Here is a 12,648-nt window from a genome sequence, read left to right as displayed (position 1 = left end):
CGTAGTGTGTGTGTGTTGGTTGGGGGGGGGGCAGGGGGTACTATTTTTTTTTTCCCACGAGGAAAAGTAATTTTTTCTTTGATCCTAAATCAACATATACTTATACTTGCCATAATTAAAATGATGGATATAGAAAATTTGGTTACCACATAATTGGTCATATCCAATTTGACTCCCAGTAAATCTCGAATTACATCATGGGTCATGCTCTCAGCAGCTGCTAATCTTGCATTGAGAGCAAATATCTGAGGAAAAGAACATGTTTAAACAAAGTAACTAGCGAGTCCAAAGTCTATAAGAAGCTGTAGAATGAACATCCCATGTGATAAAAGCCTACCTCCTTCTGTCGATTTGCTGCTAAGGATTCTAATTCTTCAATGCGCAGCGTTGCAGCAGTAAGATCCTCATCCTTCTCAGATTTTACTTGTTGTGCCAAGCCCAAACCAATGCATTTAAACGGGGAACCAGAGCCTCTAGACTTTGCCACATTTTTTTCTAACTTGTTCGATGAATGACTTTGGGCATGGTTAAAGTAGCCTTCAGGTTTAACTTGTTCAGCCATGGCTTCCAATGCCTTGAACTGTTTCCAATTTTTATAGTTTTTCAAAAGGTTAGAAAATCAAGGAAAAAGAACATATACTCTAATCCTACGTAGGCCAGCAAAAATGCAGCAGAACTGCCTAATCCAATCAATATCCATTGGCATACCTTCTGCTTATACTCCTTCGCCTGGGCTTCTGCATGCAAATTTAATTCAGAAATATGTGTTTTGCATTGGGCAATCTGTTGAACAATATCAGAAACATATCAATAACACTGCACCCACCTTGGAAAGGAAAAACCAAAGGCTTCAAGGTTGTTTTAGAAAAATTGCATTTCTCAGCATTATAAGCTTAAAACAAAGTTACACAGTTCAACATAAAGTTTTGACCTCTTTATCCTTGTCAGATATATCTCTTTCAAGAATTTGTATGTGATCCAAGGCTTGTTGAAGATCTTTCTTCTTCTCGTCTAAACACCTGCAGATAGAAAGAAATCATATATTGCCAATTAAAACCATTATCATCATTTAGAAAGGTTATCGCCACTGTAAAATAGATCAGAGCAATATTGCCAAACCTTTTCATGTCAGCATCAGCATTTTTAACATTCTGCATCTGATTTTTTACAGCATGAAGCTCTAATTCTAGCTCCTCTCTTTCTAATCGTTGACGTTCAGCTTCTCCTTTGATAATGTCAACCTAACACCAGTTGGGATTTGTTAAACATGGTTATCATAGAAGTAGTGCTTTCATGCAGCTTTATCACACTGCAAAATCTCACCTTGTTTTCCAGTACATTTATAGTACATTCTAGCTCTTCAACAGATCTCTCTAATAGCTTCACCTCAGCTTCCTTGTCTTCAGCATAGCTCTTGCTTGATTCAGCCATCTATCATCACATTTAATGGACACAATTATAAGACATAAATTAAATTAAACAGAAGAAAGGGATACTATTTTATACAGTGTTAAACTAGACGATACCATTTCAGCTTCCATAGCAATAGCTTCACTTTGTTTAACATCAGCATGTGCCTTTCCAAGCTGTTCTTCCAAGCTAAGCACCTCCATGTGAAGCTGATCTCTTTCACCAGCAAATTCATTTAAAGTGCTACTCATGGACTCTACGGTATCATTCATTTGGGAAAGGGAATTACTCATTTCTGAGAGTTCCACCTCCAAGCTCTCAATGATCTTCTTTCTCTCTCTTAATTCAACTTCAAGAGAACTTTTTGCAGCTAAGGCATCCTCAAAATGAGCTCTCAACTCTTGATTTTCAGAGCAAAGAAGTTTGAAAGACTCACGTTCATTTGAAATATCCAACTGAAGGTTGGAGATCATGTCTAGCTTTTCTTGCAGCTGCACTTCAAGCATTTGACTATGACTAACAGCCTCATTAAGTTCACTAGATTTTACAGCAAGGTCATCTTCTAAAGCCTCCAAAGAAGAAACCATTTCCTCAATTTCATCTTTTTGATCCTTAGTATTAGAAGCAGACTCTTGTAATAAGCTGAGATCAAATAATAGACCTTTCAAAACCTCATCCTTCCTTGATAACTCTGCCTGGAGAGTCATGTTTTCAGATTCCAGCTTGTTGGCATGATGCTCTAAGTACTCAAACTCTTCTACGAAATTGGATATCCTCTTCGCATTATCATGCAACTCCTGAAACATTTTATCAGCAACTGTAACACCTTTATTCACTGTGCTAAATAACCTACTATGTGTCATATCTGTAGTTTCCACTGAATCAACACATTTTGCAGCATTCAAGGCTGACTTGTTGAAGGCTGGAAGCTCATTTTTCTCAAGAGATCTAAGTTTCTTGCTCAAGAGAGCTTTCTCTTCCATCAAAGTATTTACTCTCTCAACAGAAATTTGCAAATCATGACTTTTCAGACCTAAATCCTCCATGATGATAGATTGAGAATGTTGGACTTCCTTCAATTCAACAGCTTTCAGCTCTAGATCAGTTTGTAGACCGGTAATGCAAGTCTCCAACGAAAAAGTTTTTTCTTTCAACTGGTGAATTTCCAGATTAGATGCGTCAAGGCAACTTACAGAGGATTCAAGATCAGATCTTTTCTCCTCCAAATCCTGGAGAAGTAAACAGTTTTCTTTCTTCAACTTTCTTAACTCACTTTTCAATTCTTCAAGTTTTTCTTGTGTAAAAGACAACTCAATTTCCCACTCCACCAAGACCTGTTCTTTCAAATATGAATCTACTTTTGAAAGAATCATTTCTTTCTCCAAACCATCAAGGACAGCATACGCATTGGTAAGCTCTTTTTTAGAATCAGCTAATTGAACAACCATTTGTTCCATCTCACATGCCAAAATAAGAGACTCAAAGTCTTTCATCCACAAGTCTACCATAGAAATCTCGGTCTGAGATTTGAGAAGGTCATCTTTATCTTTGAGCAGTTGCTCTTGATCAAGAAGGGAAGCTACAAAATTTGTGTTACTCAAATCCAATTCCTTCATTAGAACTGTGAGCTGAGATCCCATATAGTTAGACCTTTGCAACATAACTTCCTCTTGAACCTGTAAATCAGAAATCTTTTTCTCAAATGTGACTAATTTTACACTAAGCTCACCAGTTTCCTCTTCCTTCTTTGATATTCGATCAAAACTATTCTTGATATCAGCTAGAAGCTTTCCTTTAATAAGTCTACACATTTCAAGCTCTCTTCTTGACTTGGAATTGCGCTCCCTCAAATCAGCTATAACAGCATTTGACTCAGACAAGCCATGCTGAAGCAAACCATTCTCCGCATTCAGCCCTGTCAAGGTTTCCAACAAAATTCCCATATGACACAGGTGAAGCACTGAGACAGCACAGTCCTTCACAATAATCTCTGACCACACATCTTCAAGCCATGACCGTGCAAGCTTCACGGAATCAAACAGCAGAGACTTGAGGCAATGGCAATCACAAGCTACAGCCTTGATATTCTGAGAGAAAGCAGTTTGCAACTCAGTCATGAGACCCTCCAGTTCAGAAACCAGGTACGTTGTTTCTGTCAAACTTGAGCCAAACTGCTCTTCTAGGTTTTCAAGTTGCTGATCCTTCACAATATTAATGGATTGCAAGCTTTGCACCTGATTAACTAGCGCATCCTTCTCATTAACTAGCGTGGCTTCCACTTGCTTCTGCCTTTTAATATCAAGCTTCATGGTTTCATTAGCAATCATGAGCCCATTGATCATAATATCTGCTTCTGTTATGGTATCTTGTGCCTCCTCAAATTTAGCAAGAATACAAGAAGCCTCTGCAGCTTTCTGAGTTGCAATCATCTTTGCATCACCAACTTCAAGTTCAAAAAACTGAGCAACAAGATTGTAAAAGGAAAATATAAGGCAAAATATTGATAAAAACTAAATATACTTTGCTTCTAGTTTATAAGGGTAAAAGCAATGTAGGAATCTGTTATAATATTGTCTGATGAGCTCACATGTTCTTTGGCCAAACTAGCAGTCCGGCTGTATTTAAGCACTTAATTAAGCCTTTTTCTTTTTGTTCAGCTCAACCATTCAACACTTACTTAATTTAAACCGAGCCATATCAACACCTACTTATATTATTGTCTGCCAAAGTGCATGTTTGTTAGCTGAATTGGGAATAAAAAGTCTTGTAAATAATGACATGGACAAACCCACCAAAATAGAAAAGTTTGTCCATGTCATTATTTGTAAGTGCCTCTCTTTTGTATGTGCAAATAATGACATGGACAAACCAGACATAACACCAGAAAAGTTTTTCCATGGTTTTAAAAAATGGATGTTTAAATAAATTTAACAGGTTACCTCTTTTGTCTGGCACCAATGAGTTCTTATTTCTTGCATGGATTGCTCAAATGTATTTATCTTACGATTGACAGCTCCAATCTTGAGTTCACACAGCTTTCCGAATTCATTCATTGTTGCTTCCAGAGCAATTACGTGTGTTGTGAGGCACCTTAGGCTTTTCTTGCTCTGTTTCTCAGACAACTGGATCTCCTCTTTTTCATCCCTTATTTCGCCCATCTCAGCTTGAACCTCTTTTAAGCTTTCCATGGCTGATTTTATTTCCTTTTTCAGAAGAATAATGGTCACTTCTCTGTCACACACATTCATGCAAGTTCTTCTAAACCCCATACGTTTCTCATTACATGGAGATCCATGCAGACTCTCTCCAACTTTAAAGGAACAATCAGATATATCAGTTTCCAGCTCCTGAACAGAGTGCAAGTCCTTGTCATCTGTCCCTACATTTGACTGCAACAACATCCAGGTGTAGCAAAAAATCGATCACCCTTTTCAAAGAATAACTACAACAAAAAAGTGAATATCTGCAGCGAATAAGCTGTCTATCAGAAACCAAGAGCATTAGCTTACCCGTCTTTCATCACTGCCATCATCAGAGGTATAAAGTCTTTCTCTGACACTTCTTTCAGGACTTCTCCCACAATCTCTATACATGCCTACATGAGCCCTGAGTGTGGATACACCAGTTCTTAGCTCAGACAGCTTCTCGTGTGTCTTCAAAATGTCATTCTCTTCCATATCTTCAAGCTTTTGTTTCATAGCAGCAGCACGCTGCTCCTCCTCCAAAAGCCTCTGCCCAAATTCAGCACAGGCTTCCTCTGACTTTGCAACCTCACTTTGAAGGGAACGAATCTGTTTTTCAGCTTCTTCAATCATGGCAGCTTGATCAATGAGAATAGAGTCCTTACTCAAGATCATCTCTGCTGATTCTGCAAGGCATACGTCCTTATCCTTCAATGCATTGAGATGATTAAGGTTTGCCTCTGCTAATCTATTCACAAGTACAAAAGCAACTGTTGCACAAACAGATGCATTTCTTAGGTCATCTTCAGCCATCTTCATTCTGTCCTCCAGCTTTGTTATAATGGATGTTTTCGCATCTAGTTCTGACTTCAGTAGAACAATTGCTTTCTCTTTTTCATTGCATTCTTGCTGCTGTGCTTCATTAATAACCAGTGCAGCACCTCTCAAAGACTTCAGCATGCACTCCAGCTCACTTCTTTTATCTGTTGCATCCTCTAGGCATCTGCCAAGTTCTTCAATCAATAATTCCTTTTCTGAGAGTATTCTGACCACCCTACCAACTTGCTCAGAAATCCAAATCCTTCTCTGTGGAAATGAACTGGAAATGAGATCAAGTTGATCATAGGCATCAACAAGTTCCTCATGACCATCAGCAAGAATATTTTCAATCTCAGAAGCCAGAAGTTCCCACTCTTCTGATAATGTTCTTAGTTCCCCATCTTTCATTTCAAGCCTTTCATGTAACTGTTTATTATCTTCAGTCAACATATATGCCTTTTCTTGCAACTCCTTCAACTCAGTTTCTAAAATGGTGGCACCTTTTTGAGCCTCCATCTCTTTCATTTCAAGCCTTTCATGTAACTGTTTATTATCTTCAGTCAACATATATGCCTTTTCTTGCAACTCCTTCAACTCAGTTTCTAAAATGGTGGCACCTTTTTGAGCCTCCATCTCTTTCATTTCAAGCCTTTCATGTAACTGTTTATTATCTTCAGTCAACATATATGCCTTTTCTTGCAACTCCTTCAACTCAGTTTCTAAAATGGTGGCACCTTTTTGAGCCTCCATCTCTTTCAAATGACAATCTTGGACTTGCTGCTGAAGAATAGTAAGTTCTTCCTGCAAACAGACAATCACCTCAGCAGTTTCAGCTTCAGCCTGCCGACGAGTTTCATCCATTTCTTCTTCGTTAGATGCCAAATAAGCACGATCACTTTGGTACCACATATTCATTTTCTTGGCCTTCTCAAGAGAGGCATGCATCCTCTTCAGTTTCCGCTGGAGGGCAGAGTCTTCACTCTCCATCTTTTCAGGAGGTGGGTGATCTCTAAACGCTCTACTGGAAAGTTGCTCTTTCAAGGCAACAATTTCAACTTCTTGTTCACTCAAAAGCTTCACAAAATGACTATTGCTTTTCCTCAGGTCCTCCATCTCATTGATTGACAAAATTTGCTGGGACTCAAGTGCTTCAATTACAGACTTTGCCTCTTTTAGTTCACCATTTGCATCTTCAACTTGTTTGCTCAGCAGCAAAAGCTTGCCTTGTGCTATCTCAAGATCTCTAGCCAAGCACTTTGCCCTTTCTTCAACTTCGTCATGAGTTGTTTTCTCTTCTTGAAGAATAATCTTCAGTATATCCAATTCCAACTGCAAATCCATAATTTGCTCCGCATTTTTCATTGTCTGAATAGGATTCATCTCCTTCAGATCCCCATTTCGATCTGAACCCTGAAATTGATGTTTAGTTCCTCTCGTTAGCTGGCAGATTGCAAAATCAAAAAGGAAACAAATGGCTGGTCAAATATAACCATATTTTTAGGAACATAGGTATTGATTAATTCCATTCAAGTGTCCTTAAATCAACAATCTCAGTATCTCTATGTGTTTTTTTCCATAGTAATTGAGATCCCATGAGCTAAAACAACAAAAATAGCAAAACTAATAGTACCTTTATGGTCTTGATGTTGCCATCTTGATGACAAGCTGAAGACTTGAGGCTATTTAACATAGTACGTAAATCGTTAATTTCTCTGCAAAAGATGCAAGAAAAATTCACCTTAGAAAGCAAGAAAATGCCTGCAACAACTAATCATTTCAATCTTCAAATAAAGAAAGCCCAATTTTAGCTGAAAAGAAGACCAGATCATCTGACCTACTAAGTTTTGCTTTGTCCTCTAAACAAGAATTAAGGTTGTCCCTGCATTCTTCTAACTCATTGAGAGTGCTTTTCAACTGAAACAATGAAAAAAGAATGACATATAATTCCCAAAGACTAATGTTAAATGTATATTTCTGCCTAACAAAGACAAACCAACCTCTAACTGTAGAGAGTTATTTTCTTTGCTGATGCGAACAACCTCCTGCATTAGAAGAAAAAATAAATAAATCCAAGGTAGCCAATATTCATAAACTTTTAGGCCTTCATTTCCATTCTAAAAAGACTAATGTAAAAAGAATAACTTATCCTTCCCCTCATAGTTTCTCAAACCAAATAAGTTTGGGTGACAAAACTATTAAATATTATAATAAGCAGTGTATAGAGACCTGCAACTGATCATCTGAGCTTGGGTAGCTATGCTGCTTAGACTTTCCATCAAGAAATTGAAGGAGCTGCATATAGAAGGCCAGAATCATACACTCTCCAAAACAGAAATCCAATGGAAGAATAACAAGATTTTAAGCCAGAATTAGAAATACCTGATCCCGCAGTTTGGATAATTCCTCTAAGAGTATCTCCTTTTCTCCTTCTTCGTAGAATTCTTGAAATCTACAAGTGCCGTAATGAGAAAAAATAGCAAAATAACAGGTAGAATATTGACACTGTCATCTGTTTTCAGAATCTACCTTCTAAGTTGGTCTAAAAGTCTTATATTCTCCAAAGCAAAACGAGTTACTTCAGGATTTTTATCAACTTTAGCTTGAAGTAACTGAATCTCTTCTGAGAGTGCTTTATTCTCTTCGAATAAAAAAGAATCCGCAGGTAATGAGCCACGAACAAGTGACTCCATTCTTTGAATCTTGTCTTCCCGAAACCTAAGCATCATTTTAGAGCTTCTAGTGTCTTCCTCTCTTTGACGAACCTGTGAAGTAATTAGTGTTAAAAAATTAAGACAACAGTTTAAAATGGAACAAAGTCAGAAGTTAGGAGGGAAACGACAGAAAAAAATTACCAAACGATTCAACTGTTCAATCTCTGCTTCAAGCTTCTTGATACAAGTTTCTGCCATTTGCTCCCTTCTCAAAGCACCAGCAAGTGTTGTCTCCAAAGATTTTAACTGCACAATTTCAGAAAAGTTCAAAAGAGATCATAATGTTAATACACTTAGTTTGACACTCCATTAAAGAAACAAAAATCACCATTGCAGCATAACCCAGCTACCTGCTTACTGGACATTCTCACAATGCTTCTGGATTCATATCCAAGTAAATCATCAACTTGTTGTTGACCCACTTCATATGTGATATCATCAGAAGGATTTTCTTCTAATTGCATTGTACCACTGATTGTTGGACCAAACGACAGAGATCGGGATACATTCTGACATTTAAGAGCACCAAGCTCTTCCTGTTCAAGAAAATCAGTTTACATTACAGATTATTCAATTCACATGAATTTAGAAGATTATAAATTATTATGAATGCACAACACCTTTAGAAGTCGTATCTGGTTTTGTAGTGCAATGACATCTCCTGTGGAATCTTCATTCACCACAGCCTACACCATTGACAGGAGAAAATTTAATAATGAAAAACTTAAGTACATTTATACAATATGTAAGAAAACTAAAAATACAATAGGAATAAACTCACATTGTTTTGAATTAATTTTGCTCGCTGAGCAAACTTTAGAGTGTTCAGGGTTTCAGTTGCACAGCTGCAGAAAAATAAAACGTAAGAGGTTGGTCAGAATCATCATAGTTAGTTGTGTCCCAAGTTGAAATGCTTCAAAAGGTGTCACGAATAGAAACCAACCAGACAGAAGGGCTGACATTAGCAATTATCATTGTTTTTGAATTTCCACCAAGTGAATCCTGTATTATATTTAATGTAAAATGTTACATCATAACAAGTAAAAGCAATGCAGTAAATGAGAAGAAAAAAGAAAATCAGAAACTGGCCTGAAGAAGAAATGTGAGCTTTGAGTCTCTATAAGGAACATGCCGTGTCTTTCCATGAGCCACATCCACAAGAATCATAATTACATGACTGCAAATGACAATATGTTCTTATAATTTTGACTACCAAGACTAAAAGTAAAGCAAAACAATAAATTAAAAAGCCTCAATATTTGTTGAAGAAATTGGAAAGGGTTTAAGTACCCTAGCGTTGACAAAGATTTGTTTATGCTAGCTGCTTCCTTTAAACGCTCACCCTCAGCACCAGAAGTTTTCTGCCTATGGTAGAATATCAAAAAGACAGGAATCTCATTACACAAATACAAACTAAAATATATATATAGCTCAACACCCCAGTGTGTATCTCACCTTTCCGAACCGGCAAGATCAACCAGGTTTAATCTTGCAAACCGCAAATTAGTTGTGGAATCCTTTTCCCACCTGCTCTCAATTACACATGTAAAAACACTATGTGAACGACTGCTCTCCCTATTCATATTTGTCGCTGCAACTTTCCTATTTAAAGAGCCCTATGCACCAAAAGAACAGTGATTTAAAACAAGAATATATACAATGGAAAGAGAATATTTTTCCAATGGACAGAGAGAGCGAGCAGCAGTTTCCTACTACCCAAAGTATTGATAAAAATTGTAACCTGGGTTAAAAGCTTCAAAATATCACCCACTGTCTGAACTTCAAATTCAGAGAGATTTTCCACGTACACCCCTTTCTTAACATCTTCCCTCAGCTACACATTAAGAATGGACAAATGAAAAATAGCTGAAAGATATGAATGACAGAAATAAGAAAGGAATAAACTTACAAGCAAATTGGTAGCAGAGGGATCAAGAAGATCTGTTATTTGTTCATTATAAATCTCAAGGAAAGAGCACTTGCAATTGTATTTTAACTTCTCATCCCTTCGGATTTCCTCTTCCTGTAATAAAAAGAGACAGAGATTATTCATGACCATGGTTTCCAAGCTTATGTATTAAACCAAAAGTGACTGGCAAGAACTTCGGAAGAGAGACAATTACAGCTTGAATTCTAGCAAACAAAAACTCAAATATCCGTGGTGTCATTCCCCGTTGTGGACTTGGCTTGACTTCCAAATCTTCAATCTCACCAAGCATCGTATAGGTCTTTCCACTTCCTGTCTGCATTTCCAAACCCAGTGATGTCAAGCTAACTGATCAAGTTTAGAAGAAGGGGATAAAACGTTTTGTTGCATCATTGCTTTAAGTTATTAGAGTTGAATTAAACAATCCATTCCAAACTTCCTATACTATTGCAGGATATCTCTAACTGTCCTATATATGTCTCATAATAGAATGGTAGTAATTGATGCATGGTTGCATATCCTTTCACAATTTGCAAGGAGCAACAAATACTACATAACAAACAAAATGACTTTCCTTCAGACAAGACTAAGTTTTGACTTTTCTTTGTTTTCCCTTTTGACAAGGTAGGGGGGCTGCCAAGAACAATCCTAGTTCTTGTAGGAGTTTTAGCATGTAAACAACTACAGGTTTGAAACTCCATTGTATTGACACTTAAGCAAGAGTACCTGGGCAAGTGTGCCACATTATCGTCGCATCATTTTGGATATAAACAAACTTTTAGGGAACATGTGCTCTATACTTGAACACCACAGATTAAAATATCCAACACCAATGTAGCAGTTTTGTTAAGTAAGCTAATAAATATCACATCAAAGCAACAGATACAAGAAACAAAGTCAGCTGCTGCACGTATATTTTTCTCATCCAACAAGCCATACATGTCGTAACATTACTACTAGCTACTTCATGTTGCCTAAATGAATGAAGAAAGGTAACCAATTCCTGTTTTGCATTACCAATGAAAAGAAAAATGATATCAAAAAATCCTAAACTGCAAGAAAGTACCTGGCCATAGGCAAACATACAGCTGTTATAGCCAGATAAGCAATTTTCCACCATTGGCAGACCAGCCATCCGAAAAAGCATTTCCTGCAAATCCAAATGTGTGAACATACAGATTACAGGAAAGCAAAATCTTTCTACATACAAATGTTAATTTGCCTTTAACCAAACCTGATCTACTGTCTCACATGCCACATGATCAAACGTGAATTTAGTTTCTGGTTGCCCAATCCAAGCGATGCTTTGAGAATTTTCTTGTTTTAAACATCTGTTATAGCCATGTGTGCTCTTCTCCATGCCATTGAGAGGACGGACACGAATAAGAACCTATGTAAGTTTTAAGAATCATCACCAGAGATAGCAAATTAGTCCAGAATTATCCTCAACCATCACAATAAACAATAAATTTGTGCAATTAACACAACATTCTTTCCCATTTCTATATATTATATCACAAAAATTAGATATAACTGAATAAAAAGTGGATTTTAGAATGCTTTTACCTGTACATTGTGATCCATCCAAAAAGACGGGTCTTCTTTAAGGTCAAAGTGAGGAACTTCAACAGTATTCACAACAGTAGGCGGACCACAAGAAGAAGAACTAGGCACTCCTTTATACAATGCAGCGAAATTCCCTCCACGCATCCCTCCATTCCCATCAAATTTGTTCCTAAAACCCGAAGCCGGAGGCTTACTTACGCTCTTCGTCGGCGTACTCTGTGTCGAATTGCTTTCCGAATAACAACTAGAATTGGCCCTCCCTATTCCCCTACTCACCCTTGGCGTCATATTCGTCATCCCCCCATTTCGCAAATCAGATTCCACCGCCTCATTCTTCGCCCAACCAAACCTCTTTTTCGACAAAAATCCATGTTTATCTGGGGTTTTAAGTGGCAAAGTCGAATCAGGGAGTTTAGGTTTGGGCTTAGTAGGGGTTTTATCGACTCGGCTTCGAATGCTTTCATCTGGTTCTGATTTAGGGTTTGGCGTTGGATCTTGAATCGTGTTGAGAGGAGCTCTACTTGAACCATCATTGCTCGGTTGAGAAGCTAGTGAGTCGCTAGGGTTCACTGGTACATTCTCGATTTCCTCGTTCTTGCTCGAGTTTCGCCTCAAGAATTTGAAATCTCTCAACATTCTGGTAAAATCAATGCGAAAAACAAAAGCGTTAAAAAAGACCAAAAAATGCAATTATGATTCAAAGTGCGTACCTGAAAGTGGAAGTGAAAAATAGAATCCGAGATCGATTCCCTGCAATTGTTTCCTCGAAAAAAAGAAGAAAGAACTTAGGGTTTCATGTCAGATCTTGGAAGATTTTGGTAGAGTAAATGTATTATTATTCTCTGCTTCTTCTCTGGGTTTTTGGTGAAAGGTTTTTGGGGGTGGGTTTTGAAATTGAGGTGGAAGATAGACGGTGGAGATTGGATTTTAGATTTTGGAAAATGGACGTTTGGCGGTGTTTCGGATTTGAATTTGGGAAGGGGCCTTGGGTCAAAAAGGGAAAAGTACGAGGGTATCTTGTAATTATGACATA

At 37.6% G+C, this 12,648-nt stretch overlaps 1 protein-coding gene across 2 annotated transcripts in view; it reads right to left on the bottom strand.

Annotated features, from left to right (window-relative positions):
* Positions 1 to 12,401, bottom strand: part of LOC18607877 (phragmoplast orienting kinesin 2) — a 14,530-nt gene extending 2,129 nt beyond the window's left edge. Inside the window, exons 1-30 of one of the 2 annotated variants that reach the window (XM_007042275.2) lie at positions 12,326 to 12,401; positions 11,616 to 12,252; positions 11,284 to 11,439; positions 11,116 to 11,199; positions 10,246 to 10,365; positions 10,032 to 10,145; positions 9,864 to 9,956; positions 9,578 to 9,738; positions 9,413 to 9,487; positions 9,212 to 9,299; positions 9,066 to 9,124; positions 8,904 to 8,967; positions 8,743 to 8,808; positions 8,473 to 8,658; positions 8,264 to 8,368; positions 7,938 to 8,173; positions 7,791 to 7,860; positions 7,638 to 7,703; positions 7,409 to 7,453; positions 7,246 to 7,325; positions 7,042 to 7,123; positions 4,920 to 6,821; positions 4,350 to 4,799; positions 1,527 to 3,869; positions 1,324 to 1,431; positions 1,120 to 1,241; positions 932 to 1,019; positions 709 to 783; positions 338 to 580; positions 147 to 245 (exon numbers count right to left, since the gene is read on the bottom strand). In XM_007042275.2, the coding sequence (XP_007042337.2) occupies positions 147 to 245; positions 338 to 580; positions 709 to 783; positions 932 to 1,019; positions 1,120 to 1,241; positions 1,324 to 1,431; positions 1,527 to 3,869; positions 4,350 to 4,799; positions 4,920 to 6,821; positions 7,042 to 7,123; positions 7,246 to 7,325; positions 7,409 to 7,453; positions 7,638 to 7,703; positions 7,791 to 7,860; positions 7,938 to 8,173; positions 8,264 to 8,368; positions 8,473 to 8,658; positions 8,743 to 8,808; positions 8,904 to 8,967; positions 9,066 to 9,124; positions 9,212 to 9,299; positions 9,413 to 9,487; positions 9,578 to 9,738; positions 9,864 to 9,956; positions 10,032 to 10,145; positions 10,246 to 10,365; positions 11,116 to 11,199; positions 11,284 to 11,439; positions 11,616 to 12,251 (8,016 nt within the window). In that variant the 5' untranslated portion in view covers position 12,252; positions 12,326 to 12,401. Of the gene's footprint in view, positions 1 to 146; positions 246 to 337; positions 581 to 708; positions 784 to 931; positions 1,020 to 1,119; positions 1,242 to 1,323; positions 1,432 to 1,526; positions 3,870 to 4,349; positions 4,800 to 4,919; positions 6,822 to 7,041; positions 7,124 to 7,245; positions 7,326 to 7,408; positions 7,454 to 7,637; positions 7,704 to 7,790; positions 7,861 to 7,937; positions 8,174 to 8,263; positions 8,369 to 8,472; positions 8,659 to 8,742; positions 8,809 to 8,903; positions 8,968 to 9,065; positions 9,125 to 9,211; positions 9,300 to 9,412; positions 9,488 to 9,577; positions 9,739 to 9,863; positions 9,957 to 10,031; positions 10,146 to 10,245; positions 10,366 to 11,115; positions 11,200 to 11,283; positions 11,440 to 11,615; positions 12,253 to 12,325 lie in introns of those variants that run through there. The other variant, XM_018116299.1, reaches the window with a different exon arrangement.

This window comes from Theobroma cacao, chromosome 2 (genome assembly GCF_000208745.1).
Source record: "Theobroma cacao cultivar B97-61/B2 chromosome 2, Criollo_cocoa_genome_V2, whole genome shotgun sequence".
Lineage (NCBI taxonomy): Eukaryota > Viridiplantae > Streptophyta > Magnoliopsida > Malvales > Malvaceae > Theobroma > Theobroma cacao.
Note: the sequence above shows the minus strand (reverse complement) of the source record. Positions and strands in the feature narration are given on the sequence as shown.